Below are 20,362 nucleotides of genomic sequence, written 5' to 3' on the forward strand. Positions count from 1 at the left end.
TGCTTAGTTTTGACGGCATCCGAGGCGCATTAGTATGCATAATAGACTTACAAGACGGAGGTCCTGGGTTCAATCCCCAGCTAGGTCGATTGAAGTGTTCTTAATTGGTCCAGGTCTGGCTGGTGGGAGGCTTCGGCCGTAGCTAGTTACCACCATACCAGCAAAGAAGTACCGCCAAACGATTTAGCGTTCCGGTACGAAGTCGTGTAGTAGAAAGGGGGAGTGAAACCAAATTCTAATGAATTAAAAATACAAATTGTACAAAATATATTTATTTTGTTAACACTTTCAATTCTCGAATAATTCTAACACAATAACTGAGTTTCACAAAATAATAATAATAATAATTACAAAGCAAAATGTTTAACAATATTGCATTTACATTGGTAACTAATAGGAATGTGCGTTTTGTCTTTAAATCCAGTAAGAGTAATGTAAATAATATTAATTTTTAACCGATGACAAGTAGGCGTATACCTTTACATAAATGTAATTTGCAGACTATGATCAAATAGGTCCTTTATCCATAATGTTGTTAACTGTGGGCCTTATTAAGGCTCAAAGTCACTCAGCGGACGATGGAGCGAGCTATGCTTGGAGATTCTATGCGTTATCGAATCAGAAATGAGGAGATCCGCAAACGAACCAAAGTCACTAACATAGCTCAGCGAGTCGCGAAGCTGAAGTGGCAATGGGCAGGCCACATAATACAAAGAGCCGATGGACGTTAGGGTCTCAAAGTGCTGGATTGACGACCCTGCGCCGGAAAGCGCAGTGTTGGTCGACTCCTGACTAGGTGGACCGAGGACATCAAGCAGATTGCAGGAAACCGCTGGATGCTGACGGCTCGAGATCGTTATGCTTGGAGGTTTATGCAAGAGGCCTATGTCCAGCAGTGGACGTCCATCGGCTGATAATGATGATGAATGACGATCAAATAGACATAATAACTTTAGCGATATGATATTGATACAGATATTTATTTCACAAACGGATCGCTTGGTATATATGATAGGTCGGAGAAGCACAGACAAAATTTAGTTTTATAAAGGTTTAGGTTCATTTTACTATGACATTATAATGCTTCGATATCTTCATAATTTCATTTTCATTACTGATACAGATAAGAAAATCATTTACTAACATTATTGAGCTTACATTGGAGTTTAAAGTAACAAAAAAATGATTTTTTTTAAGAAATCTTCAGCGATAATAAAATAATCAAGAAGTCACATTACTTATTGATGATTTTATTATATAACTAGCTGACGTCGCGCTGTTTTACCCGCGTGGTTTCTGTTCCCGTGTTTATCTGACACTGAAAGAATTTTTCAAATCGGACCAGTAGTTTCTGAGATAAGCCCGTTCAAACAAACATACAAACTCTTCAGCTTTATAATATTAAATATAGATGTACTTTTTAAAAATATTTTAATATTTTTATTCCGATTCCAATCATCGATCTCTAAAGTGCTGCTTCGCTTGATTTATTATCATTTTACAATAATAATAGTGTATTCAATTCCAAAAAGACCCAAGGAGAAATAATTGGACGCCCGTAACTTCAAAAAGTTTGTCATGAGCAGGTAGCTATGTAAAAACATAGAAGATTTCGCGTCAGATAAATAAATTGATAACATTTATGCTATTCCTTGTATATCAAATACGAAACGTAATGAAAACGCAAAAAAATATTTCCTCGTGATGATATCAAAAAGAGTAACGAAACTTCTTTTGAGACATTTATTTATGAGACAGAAATCGGCATTTTATCAAAGGATGAGGAAAATCGAAGAACAAATTATATTCCGGAAGGAGATATATAATCGTGTTATTCCTTTTCCAGTCACAGAGTAAATATTAAACAACAGTCCTTTAATTTGGAATAAAAAAAAACATTTTTTAAAGGTCTCAGCAGATAGATGAAAGATATTCCTAAAAATAAACTTCGTGTTACAGAACTTTTGTGAAACGCCAATTTTGTTACTTTAAACTCTACATTACAAAAGGCAGTGATATAAACAGTGCAAAAAGTTACAACACTTATATTTATTGATATTAAATTAATCATAACAAATACAAAAAAAAAACAAGTAACTGCGAAAATAAAATATCAATAAGTGCTTTTCCACACGACACAGTTTATACACGCATCTAAATGACCTCCGCTTAGTATGAATTATACTTTTTTTTTTCATAAATCCAACTGCCATGAAACAAAACTGAATTGATTATTGACTTTTTAAAAATTTCAGAGATAACAGAGCTTTAAGTGAGAATAAATACTGGCATATATTTCGGATCTTGGAAAATAAAATAGTAATTATCGACCTCGTTGATTAAAATTACTTCCAATATTATAATACAGTAAATGGTTTTTATATTCGGTTTACAAAGTTAATGTTATGTGATTGAATATTAAGTAAAAAAATAAAGTATCATTCATGTTAATGTTGTCCTAAAGAAGTTGCAAAATTTGACGCGCGAGGATGCTTTCATAGGCGCGTTAAAATCGCTACGTGTGAAAAGGTCGAAATAAATCAACATTTTTGAGGACATCTAAAATGGTTACCTATGTCACAACTATAAAATAATAATAACTTATGCTCTATATAATAAAAATATTATAGTAATAATATAGTATTTGGGGAATGTAAACAATTTTACATACTAGAGAAAAAAAATGGCAGTGAAAATGATAATAAACAGACTTGAATTTGATGCTACTTAGGTATACTTAATTATAACTACAATTATTTACAATGTATCAATAACAATCTTTATAGCACGAACAGTTGAAACTAACTGTACAGTAGCTATAAAGTTCTTGTATTGCTTGAAGTACTCGCTATAGCCACTGTAGAGTTTTGTGACTATTTTCTTCGTGCTAGTTTGTTTACTATGAAATGAGACTTTAAGCCCTTATCCACATGAAAGTCTTTTTAAATAACGGACGTTAAAAATGCGTTCAAATACAGCAAATCCATTCCCAAGTATATATTCACACGACAGCGTTTTTAAAACACGGAGCTTTTTTTCGAGCAGTGTTGCATTTTCAATTTTGGGCGTCGGAAATAGACCTTCATTTATTTTATGGTATATTTGAACGCTTTTTTATCGTTCGTTAAAAAAACTCTTGTGCGAATGAGGGCTAAATCATTGCATTTTTATGACCAGTATCATACTAATAATACGCCTCGCGAGATCCAGATGTTAATGTTGTGATGCTTTAACAGTTAGAATGATAAAATGTTTGGATTTTACTTAGTGTCTGTCACTGTTTTATTATTGTTAAGACTAGTGTTATTAGTGTGTTTCATCCTCAGTATATCTACCGATACAGCAACAATTTGATTTGCTCCTAGAACAGAATTTAATGTTAAGGAGAAAGTTCTTTCACTAGCAACTCCCAACTTTTACAATTTTAAGTCTGAACTAGGAACGGTTCCATCCGTAACTCGTAAGTTTGAAGTGAACGGGAGTTCACCTGCAGTTTTTATTGTGCAACTTTGCGAAACCGCGCGGTGGCTCTGGTTGGCATTCAAAGGGTTCCTTTTTTTCCACTCTCATCTTTTCATCTGAAAGCATTTCCTTTAAAACTTTTTTGAAAGAAGCAATAGTTATTCGGAATGCGATTTCCATTATGACTTTCTTTAAAAATATAGAGTGCCTTAATGTTTTGTAACCTCAGATTTTACATTATATCTTAACTTAATTTCATATTCGTATTTATTTCACATTAAATTTAAATTTATGTCGTCTCTCTTATTTATTGCAACAGTCATCACAAAATATTTTATTATAAACACAAGTATTCTTGGGTCTGACCTGCTTTTTAATAACAAAAAGGTAGAGTTTTTTAAGAGTAAAGATGACTATCAGGTTCTAGTAGTAATGATTGTGACCGACAGCGTGACGTGTTTATTTATGTATTGGGGATTAGTTTAAAAGTAACTGAGTTATGGTGACAAAATTGACTTATATTATTATAATATCAAGACAAATTCATCTGAATGATTTGTCAAACTAGAATAGTCTGACTAAATAGATTGCTTCTATTGAGGGCAGTGATGATTTAGAGTTCAACAATGACCTTGAAAATATATATACACACAATAAATAGAGCACTTATATGTTTTTTGGTTGGTGGCAGTAAACTTTGTTGGAGAACAATAGAAATTAATACCTAAAGCTAAAGTTAGTTGCCGCACACTGCTGCAATAATCACACAAAAAATCGTAAAAGGGTCAGAGCAGCCGAGCGTTGTCCCAAAATATGTTATTTTAGAAGATATTGCAACAGTGCACGTTCCACTAAAATTTATCATCATTCATTCTGATAAACACTTAAAATATATGACTACTATCACCTTGTCACTAACCTATGATTTTTCCGTTGAAGCATCCTTTAAATGTAGGGATAACTATGTAAGAGTACCTATATACACTAATTACAAAACAACACTTTTGAACGCCTTAGATTAAACCCTCATACAAATAGAAGATGAAATAAAGAATAGGATAGATAGATGAGAATATGAAGATGGGTGTTGAAGTGAGTAAGAATGCTAAGCTTGTAAAAGGAACAATTATTTCAGCTAGTAGGTAAATTTGCAATCATATTGTGATAATATATGTACTAGTGCAATACTATTTGAGTAGACGGTTCAATCGTAGTAAATTATTTGTAGCAAAAACGAACAAAGATTAACTTTCAGCATAAATTAATATCATACAAAAAATTAAAAAGAAATGAACCGCCTTCGATTTAAAGTAGCAAAAATCCAAGTATTTAATGAAGATTTTATTGCTAATAACAAAGTATAAAATAGTAGTTAAGTCAATAAAAATCATCTTACAAAAATTACCAATACGTTCGTGCATGTATCCAATATATTCGATTTTTATGATCATAAGTCCGTTAGAATTTAACAAATGAGGGCTCGGGCGCTCAGTAAAGCGTCTGTCAATGCAGACTCCAATCCAAGTGAAGATCTCTTGAAGATGATCTAGAGTGCAGAGTTGGCGGCGCATGCGGTGCACCGCGGGCCGCGTGTCAGTAATCCAGGGATTCTTCGTCCGGAGATCGCTTGCGGCAGCAAAGGCGCCAAGCTGCCCCTAAAGCACACACTCCAATGGCAATAGCCAAAGCAGCTCCCAACGCGGGAGCTAACCATTCACTACCTCTTGCACTCCTTGCTCCAGCACACAATTCTGGTGCCTCATCATGAAGCTGACCTAGAGCAATACCACCCAACAAATCTAAATATCCAAGTCGACGCAAACTGTCCTCAGAGTAAGCTTCTCTTGCACGTTTTTCCTCCGCAGTCGAAAACTTTCTCTCACTTGAAGTTATATTCGGACAGTTGATGACACCATTACAAATAAGTCTTGCAGGAATGCAAAGTGCTTCTTCACCAGGACAAATGAAATCGCACCCATGACCGGAATTTGTAATGGCAGAACCACCTTCAATTAATCGTGATGTCATTAATGTACCATCAGAATTTTTGGGTAAGTGATACAGACCAGTCCATGCGATTTTGAATGTTGCGCGTGCAGGAGAAGCGCTTCCGATGAAAACTATTCTGATAGATCTTGTTTTGTCCTTTTCCATTAATAATGGGTCATCTATAGTCTCAAACCCTAATTCGCCAGCTGATAAAATTGGTAACTCTCGAGCTAAGGAAACATTTTCTCCACAGACCGATAAATAAGGCTCAACTCGTCCAGGTAAATAAATTTGTATGTTTCCATCTTCGCAATGGCGTGATGCAAATTTGATACTGTCAAAATGTAGCCAAATGTCTCTCTTCTCCTCAATTTCTAAATCCCAGATACATTGGATTCTTTTTGGGGGTTCAGTGTACCCTAACGCTTCTAAGTGAGGATAAACTATTTCACCGTCTAACGCCGCTGCGAGAACTGGTGGTCCACATAGAGGGCCATGCACAAATTCGTATCTAGCTTCAAAAAGTGGCGATGGATTTTTGAAGTAAGATGCCGCTGCATGAGCACTATCGACTATAAGCTGCAAGTTTAACGTTTCCCCTGAAGATACTACTCTATATGGTCGTGCTCGGCTTACGGTATTAGCATGCTTAGCACACAGACAAGATCCGAGAGACCTTTGTACCGCTAGATGCAATGGCAAAGGTGTAGTGGTAATGCCCAACGATACGTTTAAAAGTGTTCCGCCTTGGAAGGGTTCCCATATTATCAACTTATCAGCTCTATCTTCGTAGCAGTTTTGGCATGTGACTGGTGTGTACGGATGTTCCTGAAAACAAAAACAAGGTTAGAAAACTTTGAAATGGAAAATCATTATAAGTCTCAATACTTTTAAGCTCAATGGAATAGGGGTAGAGTAAACATCGAAAGGTCATAGTTATTATCTGTATTAATATAATCGTATGCATTACTAACATGGTCTTTTCACCTACTTGAAGGGTAACGGAATTTCAGTCATATATTATAAGATAACATGGAACAAATATTTAAAATTGTTCATCTACGGATTCACATCTTGATAAATTGTATGTAAGGAATAACGTATAATAACCGAGCAACGAAATCGTTACTCCGCAAAATCACAGTTTTCACCCTACGGTTATACCGTTGTCTTTGTCTTTAGCAAGGTAAATGTCTCCATTTATAATGTGCAAAACCCACGAAGTTAAAGCCATAATACAATAACGGCCTACTATTACGTTGAAGGTAGATTTTATAGGCAATTTAACGTAACATTGGGTATCGCATTTTACGTTAAAATTTTACGTTGAAACAAAATGCAGTAATAAACTTTCATTTCCATTTGCATATTAAATAGTTCCCCGCGGTGCCTTGTAATGCTTATATATTCTCAACAACAGAATACTTGAATGAGAACACGTCAATACAATATAATAAAAGTTTCCTGTTACATATTTCCCTACCTACTCGTAGACTACAAGCCCGCGGAAAAAATTGATGGATCATTTGAACTATCATTATGCCATCACGTGTAAGCTGTCCAAACGAATGCAGGTAAAGTTTAAAATCACAAGTTGAAGTAGTACTCATACGTTTCGATCATACTCATATATTTTCGTATGGCATTCTCACCATCGATGGATCTATCGATGGTAAGAATGCAGTACAAAAATATATGACCAAAATGTACAAAGTTTCATTTTATGCTTAAAATCCTGGTGGTTCAAATGAACCACCAATTTCTGCCACGGGCCTGTAGTCTAATACTCGTGTTTATGTAAATCGAAAACGTAGTAGGTAGTATAATTTTTATTCAATCTTTTAAAGCTTATAATCTTATTTTATGTCTGAGTAATTGACAGTGTTAAAGTAAAAAGCCTCTCAAATCAGAGTTATTCAAAACCTTCATTCAACAATTTTATTTTGTTACTAAATCACAGAAAACATATGTACAAGTAACTAGATGTAGTTACAACATTCCGAACTTGGCGACCTGCGACCGCGTAAGGGTCGCACGATCCACTGCTAGTATGAATTTATATGGAACACTAAACAAAGCCTGAGACCGCGTCGCGCGACCGCCTTTGTTTAGTGCTCCATATAAATTCATACTAACTAGTGGGTCGTGGGACTCGGTCGCGGTCGCAGGTCGCGGTCGCCTAGACCGGAAGTCTACCTTAATTGGTGCATACGTCTTTGATCACGGGACATTTGTGGAATCATTAAAATCCCTAATTGGTTGGAAAAATGGTTCTCCAATTTCATTCCCTATATTTTTAGAACTACAGGTACCTATTCTATTCATTAAAATAGCAACAAAAGTAATATTTTTAATTTAAATATAAATTAAAATGAACTCCAGTTATAGTATAATTAAACACACCTACTACTTCTAGGTATTCTGCGTAATCATTTTTATATTGTGTATATATCCTCATTTCACGACTAATGAATAAGTGAAAAAACGAACAGAGTTTATTAGTATATAGTTATAATAAACTCATAAACAGAGTTCATAACCTTTTTAATATCTTTTACAAAAATGGAGAATGCTATTAAACTTGAAATAATTTGTTCAGCAACCTTTCCCAACTGTGTTAAAGTTTAAAAACTTTTTTATTGCGCGAATTTAAAATTTGTGTGTTGGTAAAATTTTAATGGAACTTTTATTCAGCATAATAATCGTTTGTATAATTTAATTGAACCTCAACTCTTCTCCAAGTAATTATTTACGTTTGTAAAGAAATACAAAACCGAGTAAACTCGTACACTGAGGAATTCATATAGTATTTTTATTATGGTACAAAATTACTTTTTCATATTTTTCCATTTTATTCGCGTTATAAGACATTAATTTATTAAAATTTCGTGATATAATAATGAGATCACTGGATAATATCAGAAAATGTCTTCTTAAAATGGAATTATTTTAAGATAGTGGTGTGTGAAACTAAATATTCCTCAGTAAAGCAAAATTGTGCCTATAAATTATCCGCTTACGATAACTAACACTTGATATTTCGTTATTGCCACGGACCTTTGTCTCCGATTTCGGAGGGTGTGGGTTCGAATCCGGTCCGGGTCATGCACCTCCAACTTTTCAGTTGGGTGTATTTAAAGAAATTTAAAATCAAGTGTCTCAAACGGTGAAGGAAAAACACCGTGAGGAAAACTGCATACCAGAGAATTTTCTGATGTCTCTGCGTGTGTGAAGTTTGCCAATCCGCATTGGGCCAGCGTGGTGGACTAGCCTCATTCTGAGAGGAGACTTGAGCTCAGCAGTGAGCCGTAAGCCGTATGGGTTATAATGTTAATGATGATGATCTCGTTATCATGGCATGGGTTAGACATTATAACTCCAATTCGAGTGGTGGTCAAAACTACATTAGCACTCAATTTACTCACCTTAAAATTGACACTCATGATGGTCAAAATGACCCTCGCGTAAATCCGTTTGTCTGTCACGAATCTGTACAAGCAGTGGACATCTTCTCCTGGTGGAGCTTGCTTATATACCAGGGTGTTCAGGGGAGACCTCAAACGCCCGGCTCTCTGCTTCCAAGACGCTATGACCTCGTCGCAGGCTGTATTGGGTACTGGTTCCCCGAATCTTGTGTTGTTGAAGAAGTCGTAATGCGCCCAGTAGTATAATGATGACCTGAAAGGTGGACTTGTTTTACTTTTTGGTCTATATTTAGCCTTGTTTGAGGTTCCTAGTATTTTGTGGTGATTTTATCCTTGACGTAATAGAAAAGGCCCCATGAGTTTAAAATTTTATTATGTCTTTCTTTGAGATTATGGATTGATTTTGATGATAACTGTTCAAACCTTAACTTAAGGGCGAAATAGTTTAACCCTTTTTTCATAGTTACAGCAGTTTTTTCCTGTGATTTAATGAAACAGTCAGTCAGTCAGTCAGAACAGGTAAGTACAAAGACAGCTTTCTAAGCTCAGTTGTGGATGAATAAGTTAGTCAATCGGAACCAGTACACTATACATTTAGCTTTCTATACTCCGTAGATCAATAGATATATAGCATCCATTTAGTTTCTGGATTCATAATTTTAGCATTGTTTCAGCTTTAACCATTATTTACTCAGTCGTTTTACTTTATGATTGATAGTACTCGCAATTATTTAGTAAGTATACCATAGATATTTCCACCCTTCTCAGATTTACCCACTCAACGTTAAATTCTCCCAGTAACATTATTACAGTCATGTTCTACCCTATATAACGGCTTTTGTTGCTTCCCCATTAACTTCTTACTTTCCCCTTGTATTTCGGAACGTTAGCACGCGATGTGGATTTGACAGATCATTAATAGGAATTATTAGATCGCAGATAATACTCGTAACAAGGGAAATAAAGAAAGAAAACGTAGCTATATTTCCTTAGTGGAATCAGAAATAAATTTTATTTGGGTGCACGCTAAGCTATTTTGTTCTGTTAGAAGTTTGATTTATAGAACACAACTAAGGAGAGATTTTTCAAAACCCTTTTAAAGCAACACCTTCGCGGTACGCTTTGCTGTGTAAACAAAAGACTTTGGGTTTCATTCCAAGCTCATTTTTATTTGGCTCTGTATATATCTTCCGTCTAATATGCCACGTTTAAATTGAAGATAGTAATCCAAGGCTATGGCCTATGAGTTTGTATTTCAGCTGCTTGATAGTTGTCATACCCGCTCATAGCATGATGATGGTTAGGTGAAGAAGAAAGACTACTGAGAGAAGTTTACTCACCCGCTGTAACTGCCAGTTTTGCTCTCAAATCTAACAAACATGGCGTTGCCGGTGGAGACGAAGTCGTGCTTCTCCATGGGTCTGCTGAAGGTGTCGCAGAAGGTCTTTATGATCTTGGCATCATCTGGCCGCGGCGCGTCGTACAGAGTGAGGGATTCCCCGCAGTCTCCAGTCCAGGGTACGATGGGGGATTCTATGCGGTTTATGCGGAAACTGTTGAGAATAAAAATAGGACCGACTTCAAAGATGTATTTCAGTTATTTTGATTTAAAACACAAAATTACTAAACCAATTTTTAATTAAATGGGGCCAATCTGGAAGCATTTTCAAAACCAGTTAATAAATGACGAAGTCGTGAGGTAACAAGCATTAAAAATAAGAAAAAACGCGCCATATTGATGATCTCCTCCTTTATGAATTTAGGCTTAAACCTCTATTAATTTAATTTAATTGGACCTAATCACTATTGTTTAAAGTTCACTTTACTTTGAAGAAATTTGAGGTTTAAAATAAGGCCGTAAGTGTATAAAAGATGTACCTATTTAGTGACTAAAATCTAGAAAGGTCTTCTTTCGGCACTTAGAGAGGATAAATGGAAGGAGACTAGCAAGAGGGACTTATAAGGCAAGTGTGAATGGTTAAGTTGAATAAGGAAGGCCAAGGCTGTTCTTCAAGGACATTGGATTCTTGGATCAAATCCAAGATATTCAATAAAGACCGAGTCAAGAGTACTTACTATAAACCGTATGTATATACAACGTATAACCGTAAAAATGTATGAATGTATTTTTGAGAATGGAAGAAGCAAAGAAGATAATAATGCGAATATCGTAGCATTTGGAAGTACTCGTTTATAGGCAAAGCCGCCAAGCCATTTAGCGTTGAAGCCAGTCAAGGATATAAACTATAAACTATCAGCGTATCGCCTTTTTCATACTGCATGAATGTTTAGTGTTAATTTCTCAATTAATACAAAATACTTGCAGTTTATATTATTCTCCTTTTGGAACCATTCTCAGTATTAATTCAGAGCTAGGATGTTATTCATGTGACACCCTTTTAGAGCAAGTTAATGGTGATCTTTTTTATGTTTTCAAGGTAGATCTGGGTTCAATTCCTAGCTTGAGATAGAATACAATAGGAAACTTAAGCTAACCTATCAAATAACTATAAATCATGCGCAAAAAAATATATATTGGCTGCATTTGCACGTTGGAAAGCTAGGTGCCTTTGCGCGAAACATGAGCTATCCCTTTTGTCATCTGTAGAGGCAACTATCAACGGTAAATTATTATTGTGAGGAGATCCGCAGAAGTACCAAAGTCATAGCTCAACGAGTCGCGAAGCTGAAGTGGCAATGGGCGGGGCACATAGTTCGAAGTGCTGATAGAGGTTGGGGTATACTAACCTTGGAAAGTACAGTCTGACAACTTGTCCCGGGAAGCCCTGCATCAGATATGTGCAGGATGTGTGCGGCGGGTACCAATGCGCCACGGAGAGGAAGATCCCCTCGGTGTCTCCGGACTTCTTCAACGACTCGGCTGTCAGCAGCCAGTCGCAGCTGCCGATCTTGGAGCCAGGCGCCTCCACGTGTCCGGGCCAGTTTCCCACGTTGAAATGGAACCCGGTGTTCAGTAACGGACCTGCATATTCAAACATTTGTTTAGCTTTAGCGTTCCGGTACGATGCCGTGTAGAAACCGAAAGGGGTGTGGATTTTCATCCTCCTCCTTGACAAGTCAGCCCGCTTCCATCTTAGACTGCATCATCACTTACCATCAGGTGAGATTGTAGTCAAGAGCTAACTTGTAAAAAAAAAAACTGAGTAAGTAGTCCTCTTCCATATTTATGAAACTCTTGTTTAATGATAATAGTGGTCGCACTCCTGCGAAACGGCTCGATCCATTTTTTTTTGTATATTTAGGTAAATCAAAATACGCCGTTTAGTCTTTGTACGTACTCGTTCAAATGTTGTTTGTAAAATAAATAAGATTATAAAATTTCAAATGAATCGGAAAAAAAATCCATACTCTGTAAAGTTGGTTTACTGACGATAGAACGTGACAACGTCATAAGAAGTAAATAAATAAAATACTGTTCGTTTTTCTAAAATACTGTTTAATAATATTCATACACCAGAATATACTTTATTTCTTGGAAAAAAAGTTGGCAACCCTAGAGCGAGGGAACGACGCATGACGTCATCTTTTTTCGAGTTTGCAGCCGGTTTCATCGAACTACAAGACGTTGTCACTTCAAAAACCTTTTAAGTAATCTAGATAAAAAATCATACATTTTAACTTTCTACATCTGCTTTTCAATATGATATAAACGCACAAATAACAAAGATATTTGTGATTTTGTTTGAACGCCCATACAAATTTAAACGATTGCATAGACGACGTCATTAATTCGCGCCATTTTAGTATGGGGCGTTTATGAGGGATCCGTGGAAGTGCCGCAAATATGACCCTTTAAATCCCTGTAGCTCCGAAAGTATTATTCGCAAATACCCTGTTACTTTTACAAAATTGCTGTACTACTAACAAACTTTTAATTGTTTATACTTTTAAAAAACTGTCACTATTATAAACTATTCTTCGCATAACCTAATAATACTGATGCTTCAGTTACGATTCTAATAAAAAAATAACAAAAATTGAGTATTAATGAAATGATTTAGATTTCCCCTAATTTGTTCTCTAAATAGGTAAACAAAAAGTACTGAATATGTGCTCTTAACGTCCTCTACACACAAACAAACTTTTATTTAATTTTGCGCCAAACAGTAGTAAAGTTTATTTGTATAGGACTCTCACAACAGTTTTTCTTCAACAAAGAGCGCGCGCAATGAATTGGAAATAAGCAATTTAGTTTCTATACAAAACTCACGGCTAACTTGTCCTCCCTTGTCAAGGATTTCATGTAATTAATTTATTTATAGTACTCTGAAGTTGAAGAAATCTTTACTTCTCTCCAATAAATCACTTTTACGAGTATAACAAAAGTTTTACACAAATTAATTTATATTTTTAGAAGAGATTGAAACACATTTATATCATAACTAGCGGACCCGGTCAAGCTTCGCATTGACTAATGTGTTTTGGAATATGTATATGTAGTTATTTGTCATTATTGTATGTACGAGTATGTACATACAATAATGACAAATAACTACATAATATCATAATACACAATCTGCAGAGTATCAATATGTAATCAATATAATTGCTATATGGATGTCTGTATGTTTAAGCTTTGCTACTTTTGGGGTTTACTCCTTAAGAATCGATTTTTCACATATAGCCCCCGGTATGAAAAAAATATGGGCAGTCATGGAAAGTCGATGTACGATTGACAGCGTTACGTTTTTTGTGCGCAACCTATTCTGCGCACCTTCCACTTTTCAGGCGTAGATATTGAGACGTAAATAGTGTACGCTGCGGGGCACCTATTTAGACAGTCGATCACATTTTTTTTTAGTTTTACAACACACTGTCTATGCTAAATTACGTCATCATAGTTTACATTATCAAGATGCCCTATCCTTTAAAATCATTGATCGTAGTTGCAACAGTATTTTACTTTTTTATATATAGATACATTGTTATATATAGATGTTTCCTTAACAATGTTGCGAATAAAGAAGGAGTAACTCTATACTTATAGAGGTAAAGTTTTTGATGTTGTTGGGCGGGGGGAGATTACCCCTTTATCGGTTCTACTAAACCAATTTTGAAAATTCTTTTAGCAATAGAAACCCAATTAATAGTGTAATTTGTGAGCGTCATAGGTTATATTATATACACGAAACCTGCATATAAAAAAAAACATTGATGATGATGATGATGATGATGATGATCTCCACTCACCAGCGGGTGAACTGATGAACTCCACGAACAGGTCCTGCGAGGTGCCGATGATGGAGTAGGGGAACTTGCCCATGCCGCAGAAGGTGCCGATCACGGATGCCGACTCGTCCTTGCCGTCGTATATCCTGATGTAGTCGTATGGACAGTTCTCTGAACCTGGAACAATTGCTGGCGCTTAATCTATCTATCTATATGAGAGTAAGTAAGTTAAGTTAAGAGCCGTGATAGCCCAGTGGATATGACCTCTGCCTCCGATTCCGAAGGGCGCGGGATCTAATCCGGTCTGGTGCTGCACCTCCAACTTTTCAGTTGTGTGCATTTTAAGAAATTAAATATCACGTGTCTTAAACGGTGAAGGAAAACATCGTGAGGAAACCTACATACTAGAGAATTTCCTTAATTCTCTGACTGTGTGAAGTCTCGTCGTCGTCGTCATCAACTCATATTCGGCTCACTGCTGAGCTCGAGTCTCCTCTCAGAATGAGAGGGGTATGGCCAATAGTCCACCACGCTGGCCCAATGCGGATTGGCAAGCTTCACACACGCAGAGAATTAAGATGCTCTGGTATGCAGGTTTCCTCACGATGTTTTTCTTCACCGTTTGAGACACGTGATATTTAATTTCTTAAAATGCACACAACTGAAAAGTTGGAGGTGCATGCCCCGGGTCCGGATTCAAACCCACACCCTCTGGAATCAGAGGCAGAGGTCATATCCACTGGGCTATCACGGCGCACCGCCTTCAAACTGATCAGAAGGTAGCACATAGGTACGATGTTATTTTTTGCTTTTATGTTTAGGTTAGTTTTTGCGTAGGAAGTCGGTTGAATTTATTTCATTAAAATTTTTATATTAATTCTAATCAAGTTCGAAAGTTTATTTGAAAAGTAACAACGAATTTTTATTTTTGCTTTATTTGTGCTTTATGATACTGCATAGTTATAATTAGGCGGGGATGACAAGTTTATTATTAATTCATATGAATTATTTGGTAATAAAAATGCTTCATAAACTATCGGATATTAGAATCGGGTAATAACGTGAACTAAAATGACTTCCATAAATATTTTTATAGAGAGGAGAGCCACGGAATTTTCATATTAATATCCGAAGATATCGAACAGGAAATTACTGTGATATTCGCAAATAGGCTCTTTACACGAAGCTGAGTATTCAATATTTTTTCCATCCTAAAGCTGTTTTTTGTATCAGTATACAGCAGAGTTTGATGACTAAAGGTTGATTCTCATTAACCTGTGCTTAGAAGGAATTTCTGAAGTTCGCTTTTGCTGTGAGGTAATAGATCCCAATATTCTTTTGCAGGGGAAATTTAATTAACAATAAAAACGAAATTGGATATATATTATAACAAGTCGGTGATGCTCCTATTTTTTTAAACTTTTTTTTCTTTCCAACCGTATATCTTATCATAAAGTTATAAGTTGTTTCAGCGTGAGGTGCCACTATACTTTATTAACGTCACTAAGCTTCTTAGCAGGCTTTTTTTTTTAATCTCACCTGATGGTAAGTTAAGTAAAGACTAATTTCTACTAGAATAGTTTGTAGTTGATTCATCCAGGACACACTTGCATTTCGCTTAAAAGGGAGAGCTCACTTATTCCAGTCTATACCTTCAAGGCTGACTTGCACTTCGGTTTAATGGGAGAGCTTCTTTACTCCAGATTATATATGTAGGACCCTTGTACTTTCCTACGCTACGTGTCCAAATTCAAATGGTCACGTAGCATTATGCTGAGCTGGGCCCATTTTCTGGGTTATGCCACACATCGCAGGGTATTGTCCTGGATGTCATGGTGTACTGGAGATATTGTGATGTGTGGCATAATTTCGAAATAAACGCATTTTTCTTTCTTTCTTTCTTTCATTGGATACATCACTTAGCCAAGTCGGTTCTTTTCTGCAAGACACCTCTGCACTTCACTTTAAGGGAAGCTCCCTTTTTCCAGTTCATATCTCCAAGACTCACTTGCACGTTTTAATGGGAGAGCTCCCTTATTTCTATAGAAGGTGAGCCAGTAATTTATAGCGGTCATAAATAACGGACATCCAATAATGGACGTAAAATCTCGACGGTCCTGCAGCGACTTACTGCCAATATTACATTCTTAGGAGCTGTCAAAAGTTGGTTACCCTCTTTACGTAGACCTTTTTCTCATTTTCATATTAGAAAGAGAATTGATTTATATTCCACAAGTATTAAAGCATTGTTATAGACTATAGATACCCCATATTACTTTTTAACTATTGCTTAAAAATGTAGTAGTTTGGGACCTGTATAATATTTTTTACAACTGATTACTATTAAGTTAATTTTTCGTGAGAGCTTCATCTCGATGAGACGATCAACTTTTTTATTAAGAAAATTCTTGATTCTGGTAACTAATTGAGTTACCAGGAAATAAACATTTCTGAGCGCCGGAACGAGATAATGTAGTAAACCACGCAATTCGTAGGACATTGTGTCTGTTATTCAATCAATAGTAAAAAAAAACTTGTATCAATATCGAGGTTATTAAAACTACAGGCAATAGTTGTGTATAAGCTGGATGCTAGTGATGCGAGACCTTGTTGTTTGGAAGTCTATATATGAGACTTCTGAGCACCAGGTAAGATCACTTTTACAAATTACCGCTGTTTTTGTATTATTTTTCGTTTTTTATTTTTTTATTCTCTACAAGTTAGCCCTTGACTACAATCTCGCCTGATGGTAAGTAATGATGCAGTCTAAGATGGAAGCGGGATAACTTGTTAGGAGAAGCATGAAAATCCACACCCCTTTTCGGTTTCTACATGACATCTATGCTAAATTGCTTGGCGGAACGTCTTTGTCGGTAGGGTGGTAACTAGCCACGGCTGACTCCTCCCACCAGCCAGACCTGGGCCAATCAAGAAAATCTCAATTGGTCCAGCCGGGGATCGAACCCAGGACCTCTGTTTTGTAAATCCACCGCGCATACCACTGCGCCACGAAGGCCGTCAAAAGGCCGTATTACTCTGAGAATCGAACTTAGGACATTTTTTTATAAAGCAATGCTATACGATTGTAAGCTACTATTGAACCAAAGAACCAGCTTTGTGCACGCTTCTCTTTATAGGCCTACCTGCATTTTTCCTTGTAGAAGCCCAATCCCCAGTCGACTTTGTCGACCCTGGAGATATACTCGCACATGTCAACTCTCCAGTTATTATTATTACATAGTGCTCTCGGATCCTTTATTTATAAGGCCATTGTTGTGGAACCGGACCCAAAGTTGGGCGCTATATATAATAGTCTAAGAACTGGCGCAAATATTCTTAGTAAGAATTTTATACCTACATAATGGATTTTTTCTTTTGATAAGTTGAGATATCTGGCTTTAAAATTTACTTACGCTGGTATTTTGTTTCTCAACTCAAGCCAGTTTATGATTTTAACTATATTCTATTTATACTAGCTATAGTATATTTTGATGGTATGCTTTAGTTGTAGCTAGTTGCCACTTACTATAAATTGATTTAGCCATAATCCTAATTACTATTATAGATACCCCAATGTTAGTTTTTAATTGTTTTTAGAACTCAAGTATATTTTGCCACCATTAAATTTTGCGTAGATGTATAATTCAATTATGGATCTTTTACATCATCAAATACTAAATGTCATCATTTTACGATGGTGCATCATAAAATTTTGCGTAGATATATCAGTTAAGGATCCTTTAGGTACATAAAAAAACCTTTTACTAAAGAAATAGCTATAAAACTTTCAACTTGAACGCAAGTGATGTTTGTGTTTTTTTATTCAAATTGCATACATAATCTTGGTGCACTTCTTCTTGAAAGCAACCAGGTATAACTTTTATGTGAAATAGCAATAAGGCGCTAACTTGTCAAAGAATAACAAATCATAACTCTCTCGCGAAAGCCGTTCACCGACTCTCGGTCTACAAGTTCTTCAAAGACTTTTCCTGCGTCAGCAAAAGTTAGTCTTTCATATCTTCAAAGATGTTTCACGGTTGTGTTCCACAATAAACTTGCGAAACTGTTTATTATTATAAAGAAACTCTAAATTAGTTGCTTACAAACGTCCGGACCCTCAGAAACTTTATTTCGGTCGCGGTGAAAATTGTTTATCGGCGTCTTAAACTAATTTTATACTTCTGTGAAAACTTTGTTTTAGATTAGCAGTTGACTGTTAACAAAAAGTTAAGTCTAGATATTTGAAGACCGTTCACACAGATGGTTGGATGGATGGATTGAACTGGAATATCTATTGAGTGCCTTATTGGACTATGAGCAGGCAATATACAGATAAACCTTTTTTTTTCTTTACAAGTTAGCCCTTGACTACAATCTCACCTGATGGTAAGTGATGATGCAATCTAAGATGGAAGCGGGTTAACTTGTTAGGAGGAGGATGAAAATCCACACCCTTTTTCGGTTTCTACACGACATACGATGTCGTGTAAAACCGGAACGCTAAATCGCTTGGCGATACGTCTTTGTCGATAGCCTCCCACTAGCCAGACCTGGACCAATTAAAAAAAACCTCAATCGGTACAGCTGGGGATCGAACCCAGGACCTCCGTCTTGTAAGCCCACTGCGCATACCACTGCGCTACGGAGGCCGTCAAAAGCCTCATTTTATATCGGCAGAAAAGTCAACCAATACTTCTACCACATCTAGGTATAGTAGCCAATAAGGCTAGTTAGTAATAATCTTAAATTGTACCTTATTTTAAATGATAACATGAAAATTTTATAACATTTTTTTGACAATACTATCCAAAACGCTGTCGGGCATGATGGTCTGTCTATATTTTAACTTTTTTATGACGTCACGTTAAAAAATCCTTTTTTTTTTTTTTTATTTGCTAAGACATTACCTTTACCCTCCGGTTGACAAAAATATTAGTTAATAAATCAATTTGACGTTAAGTACATCAAGTAATATTGTGACGTCACAAAATGAACGACAGATACAATATTTTCAGTAAAAAATCTCGAAACGGCGTTGGGAAGTTGGTGTTATTAATTGTCGAAGCCTGGAAAGCCGTCGGTCCAGGTCATTATTACTAACAGTTATAGGTAATAATAGACGCCTACAGAACGTCGAATACAGACGCCTGCATCGGAATAGCGTGGTGGGTATAGCTTCATTACTCATCTATTTTAAGGAGGGAGGCCTGGCCTTGTTTTTTTTTGGATGTAGGTTTACGCTTGACTACAATTAAGCCTTAAGGAAAGCCATGATGAGGTATAAGATGATGCGCGCTTGCCTAGAAAATGCCTATTCACTCTTGCCTTGTTGGCCAGGGAGTTGGCTGTTGTAAAGCTCTAATAAAAATAATTGTTGTAAACAAAAACCAATGGTTACCTGAAGTAATGGGCCGCATGGGACAAGTCATGATGTTCTCGCAGCGTTGTCCGTCTATATTGAACTCTTCGTTTTCTATGTACAGCTTGATGTACGGCAGGCGAGTGTTCAAGTGATACCTGTATACGAAAAATCTATTAATTTTTTTTAATAAAACATAAATTTGTTTCTAGTTTAAATTCTAAACATAAAAAGTCTACATTCACACACAAAACCCTATTTCTCAATCAAAAATGTGTATAGGCCCCGGAAAGTAACTTAATCAAAATAACGGGCATCTGCGCAGGTTATTTGGCAAATTTTTATAAAATTATAAAAACTATAAAATAATTGAAAACTTCGTACGCGGTCGTAATATAGGCAAAATGTTGATATCTCGTCCGTATGTCGCTAAAATGCCGGGTACTCTAATAAAAAAAAACTGAATTTTCTTATTTATTGCTTAGTAGCTTTATTGAATAGTAGATCGACCACTTTTTATACATTTTTAGGCTTAGCTGGCCTATTCACTATTTTGGTCTTTATTATCAACCTATTAAAATATAAAATGTCATCTGCATACTGTGTGATAAACACCAGTAAGCACCATATGACAGTTTTACGTCGATTTCGTATATGTCAAAGAGCATACGACAAAAATATAATAAGCCTGCAGGTTTGATGAATGAAACGTTGTAATGTCCAAATTAGTGTCAATATTTTAATAATAATAATTTTTTTTATTTATACCAATTTATATCAGTTTTAGACTGTTTTACTTCAGTTTGATTGACATTTGCATTATCAAGATATGGGCAAGTTATACAGGGTGATTCGGTCTTTAGTGCGGATATTTTTTTTCGTGGTTCTGTATCATTAATAGAATATAAATCTACAAACAGTTCGATACATTTTATGT

The 20,362-nt window shown here is 36.0% G+C and overlaps 1 protein-coding gene across 1 annotated transcript in view; it reads right to left on the minus strand.

Moving 5' to 3' along the window:
* Positions 1–256: 256 nt before the first annotated feature.
* LOC112043770 (uncharacterized) overlaps positions 257–20,362 on the minus strand; it is a 130,560-nt gene continuing 110,454 nt past the window's right edge. Inside the window, exons 7-12 of the mRNA XM_052884272.1 lie at positions 19,465–19,583; positions 14,088–14,243; positions 11,625–11,859; positions 10,217–10,429; positions 8,877–9,129; positions 257–6,279 (exon numbers count right to left, since the gene is read on the minus strand). Of these exons, the coding sequence (XP_052740232.1) occupies positions 5,056–6,279; positions 8,877–9,129; positions 10,217–10,429; positions 11,625–11,859; positions 14,088–14,243; positions 19,465–19,583 (2,200 nt within the window). The 3' untranslated portion in view covers positions 257–5,055. The remainder of the gene's footprint in view (positions 6,280–8,876; positions 9,130–10,216; positions 10,430–11,624; positions 11,860–14,087; positions 14,244–19,464; positions 19,584–20,362) is intronic.

Source organism: Bicyclus anynana, chromosome 11, assembly GCF_947172395.1.
Source record: "Bicyclus anynana chromosome 11, ilBicAnyn1.1, whole genome shotgun sequence".
In the NCBI taxonomy this organism is placed as follows: domain Eukaryota; kingdom Metazoa; phylum Arthropoda; class Insecta; order Lepidoptera; family Nymphalidae; genus Bicyclus; species Bicyclus anynana.